General features: G+C 44.1%; 1 protein-coding gene across 3 annotated transcripts in view; it reads right to left on the bottom strand.

Moving 5' to 3' along the window:
- ARHGAP8 (Rho GTPase activating protein 8) overlaps positions 1-13,822 on the bottom strand; it is a 929,058-nt gene that overhangs the window by 180,933 nt on the left and 734,303 nt on the right. For all 3 annotated transcript variants that reach the window (XM_078673848.1, XM_078673847.1, XM_078673846.1), the window contains exon 9: positions 7,366-7,439. In XM_078673848.1, coding sequence (XP_078529974.1) covers positions 7,366-7,439 — 74 coding nt within the window. The remainder of the gene's footprint in view (positions 1-7,365; positions 7,440-13,822) is intronic.

A 13,822-nucleotide genomic window follows, 5' to 3' on the forward strand; every position in this document is an offset into this window, starting at 1 on the left:
CACAAACTGAACTGCCACCAACCTTCCAAACACCTACCATCTGCCTCCCTCGCCCTCCCACACACTCCACGCATCTGCCAAAGCCACAGCGGTGTACTATCCTTTTCCTACCTTGTCGCCAAGTCCGGGAACGACCTTTACAAACACCTCCGAACTTCACCCTTTCTCCCGGAATTCAGAAAGGGACTGAAGACCTGGCTTTTTGACTCAGACAGTGAGAACCCTTCAGGGTGATTAGCAGCGTTTCTACAAATCCTGATTGATTGAGCGTGAACACCACTTGCAAGGAGTGCTTCAAAAGCAGACTAGGTCTACGGGTGGAATTCCCAGAAAAAACAAAATCAGTACGATAATTCTGATATCCACAAGCTATTGCCTCAAAACTTTAATTTGCACTATTTTCCTACCCCTTGTACAGCTGGAGTCCCGAGTCACGCTAAATCCAGGGTGGGAAAATAACAGTAATGATCGCACTGAGGGCCTAAAAAATCACTGTGCATAACAAAAATAGGTAATCGCCACATTATGGTAACAAACGTGTGTATTTGTATCTACAGAGGGGCTCATTATGGGCCATGCTTGAAATCTGTGACAATAATAACGCACCCAGAATTAGCGATACGTCAGCGTACAGTAATTACCTGGTGCAGTATTACTGCGTCACTACTGGTTCTGTCTTTCAGAATGGATGGCTGATACTGAAATCCGTGTTTGAGCACTATTTACCACACAAAAGTACTTTTACCCATATACAGTTTGAATGCTTTTAACTACGTACATGTATCTAGGAAAATATGTACACAATGGACTGGATTTTCCAGGAAATGCTGCCAAAGCCGAATCAAGATCTACAAGAAACTCAAAATGAAGGCCTACATCAGTAACAACGACCATCACACGTACAAACGCCAAGTCACCAACTAGTGTTAAGGGTGAACGTTTAAACGGTTTCGCGGCCTTCAAGTGTCATAAATGGCGGGCAGAATACGCTCATGAAGCGTTTACTACAACAGGTCTTTAGTATGCTGCTGGGAACACAACATACAAATTTATGATTTTCAGACAGCATTTGGATGACACATTCAGAGAAGGTTAGAAGTGGAAAAGATTGAGTAGAATACGCAAATAACTGAGCACTTAAGTTAATTCTGCAATGAGAGTTAGAATAAAACTGCATCAAAGCATTAGAGAACAGCAAAAAACACAATGTACACATTACTATGCATAAAAACAGACCGAACTGAGTTTCTCCAGGTCAACTTTCATTTCAAGCTATATATGCTGTGAGGCCAGGAATACTGTGTGTGGAAAAGCGGTTAGTATGAAAGAGAGGCTGATTTAGACCTCCCTTAAAGGTGCTGGAACACCACTTGTCGGTGGAGCTGTTCTAGTGCAGCAAGGCAGTGCTCTTCAGAGATCACAACGATGGATAAAGGTCATTTGCTCCATGAACTAATTTCTAGGATATTAATCAAGAAAAAACTGATTCGTGATGTGCCTCGGGTCAACCTTCTATGTTCCTGTCCAGCCCAGCTAAGCGACCTATCAAATGGAAGGTGTTGTGTAACACATTTTAATAATCTAGTGGTGGCTGCTATAGATGTATGCGCCTTTCTAACTGAAATGCAGTTTGTCGTACACTTCTATGCTTTAGGTGTAAGAGTACAAATAGTGTTAAAATATTTCCTGTATTTATCCCAAAAATCTAACAGCGCCATTAATCTTTATATTTTTCAGAAAGCTGTGACACAGCTTGTGGTGCATTGTGTAACCCAGCCGAACATCATAATAAAACACCAGAAGTGTGTTTCAGGTGCTATAATTTAGCATACAAATCTACTGAGGTCTCTTGAAGAGACTACAGCTGGTGCAGAATGCTGCGGCCAGGCTCCTATTACGCCATCCCTGGACAGCCTAGATCCAACCAGGCTTACAAGAAGTACACTGGTTGCCTATAGGTTAGATTTAAAGGTCTAGTCGTGGCTTACAGAGTATTCTACCCTAATGGTTCTCAGCATTTATCCAATAGAGTCAGGGTGTACTCTCCGTTCATCCAACGCCTTGTTGTTAGTCACTCCTCCTTTCAGGCGTAAAAAGTGTGTCTGGGGTGGGAGTTAGTTTCTTTTTTAGGTCTTGCCTACGCAGCGCGCATGTGTTGCATAGGAGGGGCCCTTTTGGAATCGATCAGCATTTTGGCTAAAAGCGTGCATATTTTGAATTGCTTTCTCTTGCAACGCATGCACATTTCCCTTGCGGGAGCGAGCTTCGGCGCCATCTGTTTGTAATTATCTTGAAAAAAGATGGTGCCCCTGCTCGCTCCCGCAAGGGAAACGCTGTGTGTGTCTGGTCCCCAAGCACATCCCCTCCACCCACCTCCTCACTTCAGCCCCCCGCCTGCCCATTTTTCTTGACTCAGTGAGTACAGTTAACCCCACCCCCGCTGATGAAGCGTGTTGTTGACGAGGCCAATGTAACACTAACCTTCTATCTGCCCTTGTGGCTGCAGGAGAGCTGTTGGTCACGGTCCGCTGGGTTTCCACGAGGTGTTCCTCTGCTCTGTTGCGCTAATGCTGCTCGCACCCATGGCTGGTTTCTTATTATGTCGTCACGCGCTGAGGGCGGCCAGTTTCACCACACCATTCAGCGATCACCGACTTCTCTCCAGGAAAGGTACTGTAATACAAGGTAGCGCAGTCTCCACCTCTGCCCCACAACCTCGTACTGCTGCATTTCCAGCCCCTAATGGATGCCTGAGCTTTAACAATAATCATTACGGTAGTTGCGAAGCAGGCACAGTCTCAGTGGGGTTCCTCCTTTGACTCTGAACATTACCGTATATCGTATAATACGAGCCTAGGTGATTTAGACACTGAGTGCATGTAATCTTTCTGAAAGTGCATATCTTTTGATTAATTAACACCGCGCCGTACGGCGATCACTAACTTCACTCCTGGAAAGGTACTGTGATGCAGGAAAGTGCGGTATCCACTGCTGCTCACGACCGGACACAGCTGCATATCCAGCCCCCATACGGACCATTGAGATTAAATGATAAACATTACTGTGGTTCCAAAGCAGGAACAGTCTCAGTGTTGTTCCTCCCTAGACTTTTAACATGACTGTATATCATATAATAGGAGCCCAGATTATTTAAATACTGAGTGCATATAATCTTTTTAAAGCCCATGACGTTTGTTTCATTATTTGGATTTTTGTTGTTCTGGTCATATTTTGCCTAGATAAATATTACCTATTTTTTTTATATAAATCCCACCTCTTGTGCCCATGGCCCTTTCCCAAACCCAGTAATAGTCACCAATAGCGCATAGAGCGATAGATAGCTCGCCATGTACGTCTGCGTGTGTATAGTCTGTATATAAAACCATAATTTTTGTTGTGTGCCCATATGACTTTTTGGATGCGCATGTTCGTTTGAGTAAATACCAGTTAAAATATTTATACCACTATGTTTTACTGCACTTTTCCAAAACCAGTACCATAAATGGACATTAAAATACGCCAGCGCTAATAAACACCCTATCAATTACACCAATCTCTAAAATATATTTACACTTACTGAACCATTCGCACTACCACTAGATAAATAAGGCAGTTACCTACAAACCTCACTTTTTTCTAGGAACATGCATATATCGATAGGTTTTGTGCAATAAACACATACCCACTCGCTGTACTATGTAGCTAAACACTTATAAGGTCCCAAAGGCGAGACCTATTGGCTATGCCAAATGCTTTTCTTATCTAGCCGGCAGAGAGTGAAATGCCCTCCGAGCACATCTTTGCGCCTCTAGAGAATTTACAAGTTTCAAGAGACTCCTTGAGAGTTGGTTTTTTAATGCAGCTTTTTAGTCTTACTGTTTTTTAGGGATCAGATTTGGTTTATAGTGCCGGGACACTCTTCGGAGTAGCTGCTGCGCCTCATAAATCCAAATATATATTAAGAAAAGAAATATGCGGTTCCGGGTCACGACGGATCGCGGGCGGCGACGCAGCTCCTCGCCACCCGCAATCTCCCTGGTCTCACCTAGGAGCCATCGCCTACCCGCTTCCACAGGAGAGGAGTGCCAATTTATAGGTAGACACCAGCGGTGCGCGTTAAGATCCCTAAGAAAGTGACACAGAGCTGGGGCACCGCTGATCATCCCGGCTCCTGCACTCACGACGGAGCCAAAGATGGCGGCCCCCATTCTGATCGCGGAGGCTTTCCTGGCTTCCTGACTGCAGTGCTACATTTTTGCGGGGAGGTGCCCCCTTCCTGGCAGAATACTTGGGGAGTCCCATAGTCCTGAGAGACCCCCCCCGACTCGCCACATAGACAGTGGCGGTGGCTGCGGCAGCGGCTGGAATGGACACTTGGCCCTGCCCAGGGCACTTACCTCCCCAACTACCAATGAATAGGGGAGGCTGTGGCGCAAAGAGCATCGGGGGATACAGTGGTACCCTTCTTGAGCTCACCCCCGGCTCCTCATACCAACCGCTGGTCTCCTCATCACTCCGGGTCCCATTGAGCGATTGCTGCCCTGGGTGGGATGGGCGAGAGGCCATCTAACGGCTCTGGAGGTATGTACCGCGCCTGACGCAGCAAGTAGAGGGGGAGGTCAGCACCAAAGTGCCGGCCTGCTGCCGTTTAAACCAATGGATGCCTGGTCGTCACCCTGCTCGCCCCAGGCTGGGGGCAAGAAGTCATCCTATGGGGCTTGATGTAGACTTTGTCTCCACGGAGTGATCCCCTGGTGCCGCATACTGCTGGAGCGTGGCGCTGGACAGGGAGTCGGGAAGGGTGCAGTGCCAGAAGGGGAGAGGTTGCATTGTGGAACGTGCAGATGATGCCAAGAAGAACTACAGGGATAGGAGGTGAGCCAGTAGTTGCCCCTACTTTCAACTCCCTGTGACTCGATACCGCTGATCTGCCGTCTCACCCCCCCCCCCCCCCTCCCTTCAAGAGTACACCTCGCCAGATGCAGGACTGATGAGGAGTGCTCCAGACTCTTGACTCAAGGAATGCCACCTCATGTTTCCCTCAATCTCATGACTCGCCAGTTACAGGAACGGTGAGGAGAACCCCATCTCAGCATTGGCGAGAAGATCATGTTTTGTAAATTTACATTTTTATTTCTCCAACCCTTACCTCTTCTACTTTTATTAATATGTAATTTCGAGTGAATTTGCAAATTCTATACATGTAACTCTAACCATTAGTATCTGTAGTAGACATTTGTACTTACTACCATTCTTATGAGAATTTAGAGTTTTTCTGTCTGTATCTTTTAAGTAACTTAAGAAAAACTGTCACATACGCACTCAGCAGCAGACTGGCAACAGCAATACTCTCTATGCCGGAATCAACAAGAAACTCCTCCTCAAACACCAGACCGTTCAGAACGCTACAGCCAGACTGATCCTCGACATCTCCCCTCGAAGTCACATCACCCAACACCTCAGCGATCTCCACTGGCTTCCAGTCGAAAGAACAATAACCTGAAAACTCCTTACCCACGCATACAAGGCCCTTCACAACACCGGACCTGTATACCTGAACAGCTGCCTCTCCTTCCACGCACCCAAAAGACACCTCCGATCAGCCCAGCTCTCTCTGACCACTGTCCCACGTATCAGCAAGACTAGAATGGGAGGAAAGTCCTTCTACCTCACAGCCAAAGCCTAGAACACCCTCCCCCTCCACATTTGGCAATTTCCCACACTGCCCCAGTTCAGGAAGGACCTAAAGACCTAGCTTTTTGGATGACCCCAGCATTCAACGGAGCTGCCTCTCTTCCTCCCCAACACCTTGAGACCCTCACGGGTGAGCATTTGCGCTTTATCAACCCTTGATTGATTGATTGGTTGAGTTCCTGACACGTTTTGGTAGGAATAGCAGCCCACTTCTAGAGAAGGCTGCAATTATTGGCTGAAGTGATTGAGAAGTCAATGTCCTCCTCAAAGGAGCTGATCACAGCAAGCAGTTTTTATGCCCTATACAAAGGCACCCGATACATAGTGAGGGGGAAGTAGATATGGGTTCAGTGGGGAATAACGTGTCCAAACACGGATCAAGAATGGGTAGGGTTGGTGTGGGTTTCAAATAAGTCCTAAGGCAGAAGTGATAGTACTGTGACAGAGGAAGTACATAAAGCGGAGAAAAACATGAATAACTTAGTTTTGACAGTGGTAGATGGTCAGGTCCGAGGTCATCACACAGAATGGAAGAATCAGATCCTATTCAGGATACCCTATCACTTTTAAGGCAGATTTGTCAATCAGTTGCATTGCATAAAATGGTACACGCGGACATCCATCTCAGCGTACATCCACACAAATCAATAATAGAGGGTTCTTTTGCTTTTATGAATGTATTGGTTGACATAGAATGTTATCAGTAATGTACCTGCAGAAACGCTCACGAAGAAAAAGGTTTACACATTATTGGGTGAAAGTATCTATTGGAGTTTAAAATCAAGTTAGATTCATGTGATATACCTATGTATCCCACAACATAAAATGTTGCCGTCAGTGTTAGATGACAGTGGGGAAATCTTCCATTAGGAACTGGGAAATTGGAAGAGTTTCCAGTGATATATTATTTAAAATACGAGGTTGTGTTGATGAAATACTACATTTGCAACACGGTCTTATCTACCAGAGAAAAGGTAGTCAAGGTAATATGGAAATTGTTAACTGATAGGATCTTGGTTGCTATGGATTTTACCTTCTGGTGATTGCCTGCGGCTATTTTGGCATTCAAACAGAACAATGAGGCTCACTTTAATACCAACTTGTGGGCACATTACCATCCATTGCCATGTATCCATGCAAATGGTGCTACGCGCCGGGTGGGGTGGCAGTCAGTATTTTTCTTAAGTATCACTAAGCTGCATTAAATAATGTTCCAAATTATTAACCGCCTTTATCATCAAAGAGTGACCATCTAAGATCTTATGCATGTAATTTTAGCCTTGCATCGTCCAGTGCATAATTTATAATTATACGTATAAGGAGGTGTGAGGGTGTGCCATTTCACTTCAAACGCACTGCTTCCAGAAAAATATTTGGTTCAAGTTGTTATTTTATTTTTTTACTCAATAGACAGTAACGTTAAATATAAAATCAGAATGCTATTCAAAGCATTTCTACTTTAGAAGTCAATTAAAATAGAAAGATGCATGCCTGTCCGATGCTATCGTATGGTATGGTCAAACTACTAAGGAAGTTATTCACAGAGGTTTACGGTATAGTGCAGTGTACAGAATCTTTAAGTAACCCGGCATAAATACGAACTTGACGTACATCATTGCAAGGATACAGTGATAAAAAGAACGTTTTTTTTAACCAAATAATTTATCTTACCTTTCAATTTCAGATAGGACACAGACTGTTTCATCACTGTTGGGATAAGTTCTCCCTTATTTCTGTCTTTGATGCTGTTGGAAAAAGAGATATCAGTTACAGATGGACTAACTCGTTATGCGCGTCAGCTGCAGCATTATAACAAGTTCATGAGCAAAGCAAAAATAATTTAAGTAAGGCGTAATTTAATGGAAGCATTTAAAACTAGCAGTTTTAAAAACACAGAAAATGTCACATAGCACTTCTACTTTAAAGAGGGAAATGGAGAGCTTTTTAAATGCCAATCATTTAAATTTACAACACAGAGGTGGCTAATGAAAACGCATCCATTAAATCAGCGTGATTTGAAGTTGAAATAGGGTCTGATCTAAGAAAAAAAATCAAGAATTACTCCATAGTAAGTCTTGAACAGAAGCTTTTAAATCCATTAACTACATAAGACCTATACATACGAATGTGTCTGTGAACTGGTTGAAAAAGACTAATTGTTCTGTGCCCGTTCAAGCTGGTATCTTTAATCTAGATAGGCCCTTCATTAATAAAAGCGTAATCACTAAACAGGTGTGTGGTACTTTTACTGATGGGTCATAAAGGTCAAGCAGAGAGGCATTACCTAATATGGTCTGTTACTTAGCTAGGTCCCCTCCCCCCTTCACCTCTGCCCCTGGTTGTAGGATGCCACCCCTTCCAACCCCCCAGGTGCACAGGATTGGGGAAACCACACCAGTGTTGTAAGTTTTGGAATAGGGGGGAGTGACCTCCCCCGGCCGTATTTATTAACATAATGAACAATATTCAAAAACTTTCATTTATACAAAAATTACGCAGAAAGTACATATACATTGGTAGATATGTTGCAAGAGCTATCTTTAACACAATCTAATACAGAAGTCACTCCTACCTTAAATCTAACATTGCATGATATTGGTTTCTGCGTGTCCCTTCTAGAGCTTACGGCAAAGTCAACGTCTGGCAGCCTCACCTCCCCCTTTTTGTACCAGGGTCTAGAACTACTACTCTCGGAGTAAGTTTGCGCAGGGGGTACAGCTTATCGGACGGAGATGTGTCCCCCGGGCCCCCCCTACGCCTTGGCTTTGACTCCTTAGGGGGCTGCAGACTTGCTGCGCATGCGCGTGCAGGGGTGGCCCCAGGCCCACTGGGAAGGATACTCCCCCGGCCCCCGCACCCTGACAGCCTACTTACCAGCTGTCACTACCCCCGAAGTTAAATAATGCTGACCGCTAAGAGCGCAGACTAGGCTTACCAAATTGATTAACGGGCAGGACGTCGCCCGTGGACGGAGCAGGGAGAGACTCGGGGTAGAAGAGGAGGTTGTCCCGCCGGCACCCCCTTTTAAGGTGGTGCCCTCCGGCTTCCTAGGGAAGGCCGGAAGTGAAGCGTGAGAGGCGGAAGTGACATGAGACCCAGAAGCGCTTGAAGAGCTTCCGGGTCACCCCATGCCAAGCGAGCGCCAATTGGCTGCCGCGTTGTGGTAGGGTCCGCGGACCCACCCCTAAGACCTGTTTCCGGGGACCAGGGCGGCCGCCATAATGGCGGCCCTTCCCATTCTGGTCCGGGCCTTCTCCAGTAATCCGTCTTTACCTTAAAGAGCATGCAAAATGTGTACATTGGCCTCTTTTACCACTTACAGCCATAAGAATGTCGGAAATGTCTTCGCTTTGAAAAGGGGGCAAATATATGCCACCACAAGGGAAGGACCCTCTAAAAAGTGTAATAAACACAACGGGAAGGTTGTGCTACTCTAATAGAACGCTTCAGAACTCTGTCTGGCCTCAAAATTAATTGGGGCAAATCAGAACTATTTCCCCTAACCGACGTTCAGAATCGAGAGTGTAGGGAGTATCCGGAACAATGGTGCGAAGCGGAAACCAAATATTTGGGTATACATTTACACAGAGACCGTGAACAGGTATTACGTTTAAATTACGGTCCTGCACTGAACCGCTTACAGACTCAAGTGGAACAGTGGATCTAACTACCGTTATCAATGGCAGGACGTATAGCCATAATAACAATAGTGATACTGCCTGCTCCCTTTATCTATTCACCAACATTCCCATCCCATTGACTCATCTATTTTTATGCAACTTCGCACACACCTCATAAGGCTGGTATGGGGGGGGGAGGGGGAGCAGCCCAAAGTTAATTGTGACACTTTAATGCTCCCGTATGACAGAAGGGGATTTGGAGTACCGGATATGCAGCTTTATTTTTTATTAGCGCAGTGCGGATATGCATATCACTGGTATCACTCTGACGCACGCTTACCTTACACAAAGCCTCAGAGAGATTTGGCCGATCCACTGAATGCAATACTGCCTGTAGGTATCCCGCGGGATCCATACCACATCCAACCACTGTCTACTACATGTTGGGCATGGACAAAGCTACTCATAAAAACAAGAGTGTCAATTTTGTACGCTCCAGCACTGCCACTCTCTGCGAACCCCTGGATCCTCACCACGGTAGAAACTGGGAACAAACATACTCTTTCCTGACTGGGACTAGAAACTATAGAGGATTTATTCCCGGGAGGACACACCTTTACTCACACTGAAGACCCACGTTTCACGGCTGCCACATTTATGGACAATTTCGTAATGGCTCGATGGTAGAGCGCACTTAGAGGCATGATTACCACTTACCCACTAGAACCAGCAGAATTTAGCCCACTCACGTTAGTAATTACAGATAATAGAGGGGAACACACCTGATGGAGCAAGGTTTCACATATTCCGATACTTGCTTGTATTCAGACCTCTATAACTTGCAATATATTAACCAACATGTTTTGTTTATTAACATTCACACTACACGATATTTCTAGTATCTAGGGGAAGCTTATCTATGTGCTTTTACTAACAGTAATCTAATGCATTAAAATGGCTGCAGAAAACACGGGAAACCTTCTGCGCATGCATCTGTCACATCTACGTGGCATGACGTATCTCTCTGCTTGGTGGGAAAACTTTGCTTCTGCGCACTAGTGCCAGAAATGGCTCCTCTAAATTTCACATGCTAATGCTTATGCTGCAGCTTGTACTAAACTTGTTAGTTCTGCTTAATCATTAACGCACAAGTTAAAATAAAGTAATAGGAATAGAGTAGAGATAAGTGGTATACAGTGCATTCATTTATTTCTGTATTCTAATATTTTTCTTTTTGACTTTGCTACTAGCTCGTACTTTGGGCCGGATCACTGACACATCTTCCATCTTGGACGATTCTGCACATGCGCACTCTGACTCTGAAATTGCTGAAGCTTTGGCATTGAATGATTGCCAGCCCACTTCTTACCCACGATGTGCCTGGAAACCTGATCATCTGACCTCTAGAAAGGAAGCTATCAAATACAATGTATTCAAAATGTGCCCCAATATTGTTGAGCGGAATAATACACGAGATTGACATCGCTCCTGGTTATTACTTTGGACATAACTCCGCTGAAGGACGGCAATTGGTTGGATTTATGAGTAATATCTCTTTGCTCCATCAGAATTTGGGAGATTCGCAATCTGACTGACTCCGAGAAGTTTAACTACATATACATGTGGATATTTGTAAAAGTTTTCCCCTGACGAAGGGTTCGGGATGAACCCGAAATGCATTGGGTTGTTCATGAATATACTATGAATGTTTGATTTGATAACCAATAATTCGATATGTATGTTTTAAACACTGAGAAATGGATCAGACTGTTTTGACATGTATTAACATTTGAGTTCTAACTTGATTTATGATTTATTTGGAGGTTTCTTGAGAGCTTTGGAATATATGAATTTGCTCAATAAATTGCTAAACGTTTGTTTAAAAAAACTTAGGCCTAGTGCCTTTAGGCTGTGCATTGCTTTTCAGTCACGATCCCATAAAAGTGACAGTGAAAGAAGGTGCAGTTTACCCAAATATTCGACAGTACAAAATGACTCGCAAAATAAAAGCAGGAGTTGCACTAGAAATAGGCTGTTTGGTTGAACAAGGTATTCTGGAAGGAATAATGAGCAGTCCTTGTAATTCACCTATAATTGGCATAAAGAAACCAAACGGAAAGTACAGGGTGGTCCAAGACCTCCGAAAGGTAAATAAAATTGTCGTCCCATGTTACCCAGTAATACCAAATCCAGCTGTGATTCTGTATCAAATACCATGGGGAGCTTGATCGTTCACTGTAATTGATTTATGCCATGCTTTCTTTTCCATCCCGCTGCATCCAGATAGCACATTTTTATTCTCGTTCAAATTTGATGACCATGTTTACGTTTGGAATCGTGTCCCTCAGGGGTACACAGAAAGTCCATCCATCTTTAATCAGTCAGTCAGTCAGTCAGTCAAATATCTTTATTCGGTTGATTAAAACCATAAAAGCAATACACAATTCATTTTTGAAGATAAAAACCATACGAATAGATTAAAAATTAACAATTAAACAATTTGTACACCTGTTGCAGTTCCTAAAATGCTTCCTTAAAAGAGGTTATTTTTAAAAGTTTGAATACAAAATAGATTCACTATAAGGTAGAGTCCAGAGAAAACAGGCACCTCCATGTCCCACTAATCTTAATACAGTGCCCCAGAACAAAGTTGACAAAATATCAACCAGAATGTGTATTTGTCTGGGTAAGTCTTGTTTTGTTTAATCGGGCAGCCGCCACCAAAAAACTGGCTACACCATATGTGACCTGCACAGAGTTAAGCATTTGCAGGTGTAAAAGTGCAGGCCTTACCTGGACAAAATTAAGTTCCTTCAGAATGGGATATACATTTTTTTTTCGGGGCTCCAGATAGTGTTCGCAAAACATCACAAAGTGAACTGTGTCCTGATTTGAGAAGCTATCACATGTGCAAGGTGGGGTATTTTCAAAGGTCCCCCACTTTATATTAGTACCAAGCACTAAATGGATAAGGTTGAACCTAAATCTCAATAAAAGAAAACGATGGTATGGTTTGGTCACATATTTTAGGTAAGGTTCCATAACTGAGGAAATAGATAGTTGATATATTGTTCTCACCATGGGTTTATTGAGTTCAACCTCCTCCCTTTCTAACTCCAACAAGTTCCGGAGATGCAACTTTACCCACCCTACATCTTCTTTCTTGAGGCCCTGTGGTGAAGAATACATATCCGGGCGCCCTAGCTTCACGCATGCCGCTCTAACATACGCTAGCCAGGGAATACTACCCGCCTTATCCAAGGCCATACAGTCTTTGAGTATGAGATGGTTCAACGTGATCTCCTCGTTTGTCCAAGTTTTCACCCAGCATAGCAGGGGGGCCATTTTTAGAAGGTCAGCAATGTGGCCCAAACCGACTTCACTATGAATAGAGTATGTAGTAGATGACTTTGGGAGTGACAGCAAAGCTCGTATAAAGTTATTTTCTACAATTTGAATGCCTTGGGAAGGAACATAGCCCCAGATGTCAGCCCCATAGGATGCGATAGCCAGGCACTTGGATTTCTAGATACGGATCATGGCCTCCATGGGCCTGGAACCTAATTTTTTAGAAAAGTTCATAAGGCCTGTAGTAGATCTTGCAACTGCATTTGCCTTCATTTTTAGTTGAGGTCCCCAGGATCCTTTTTCGTCAAAGGTGACACCTAAATAACAAAAGAAAGGTACCCTAGAGATTTGTGATTCATTGCAACTAAAAGTTTTAATCTTCAGGCTTTTCCTACGTGAGCCAGTAACCATGACATGGGATTTTAGTGTATTGATCTTTAAATCTAAAGATTCCATGAAAAATCCGAAATGGTCTAACAGTCTTTGCAGGCCCGTGCCTGTACGAGCTATTAGGACGGCGTCGTCCGCGTACAGGAGGACCGGGATGGAAGACCCTCCCATACGCGGGACGTCCAAGGTGGCTAAATTTAGTGATTTACCAAGGGAATTAATGTACAGTGTGAATAGAAGAGGGGCCAGAATACAACCCTGTCTGACCCCTCTCCCTGATCTAAATTTTTCAGTACACCTACCTTCCCTTGTAACCCTAACGGAAGCAAACAAATTCTGATGGAGGTCATGTAAAAAATTCACCAAGGTAGTGTCCAAACCCAAATCCCGCAAAAAAAACCAAAGTTTAGAGCGATTAACCAAATCAAAAGCAGAGGATAAGTCCATAAACCCTAGATATAAATGCCCCTCCTTCACCACAGTGTATTTACTAATAATGAGGTGGAGGTTTAAGCATTGGTTCATGGTCCCCCTGTGAGCTCTAAAACCATACTGAAGGTCAGAGAGGACCCCACTCCCCTCAAGCCAATCCCCGAGTCTTTGTAGAATGACTCTGCCCAGGATTTTAACAGCAGAGTCAAGCAAGGAGATTGGCCTGTAGCAAGCGGGGTCCCCCCTGTTCCCCTTCTTAAAAATCGGGACAATTATAGAGGTGGACCAAGAAGACGGAAAGCCTGCCGAAGGTATCGCATTAAAAACATTGGTCAGTA

The sequence above is a fragment of the Lissotriton helveticus genome, chromosome 1_1 (genome assembly GCF_964261635.1).
Source record: "Lissotriton helveticus chromosome 1_1, aLisHel1.1, whole genome shotgun sequence".
In the NCBI taxonomy this organism is placed as follows: domain Eukaryota; kingdom Metazoa; phylum Chordata; class Amphibia; order Caudata; family Salamandridae; genus Lissotriton; species Lissotriton helveticus.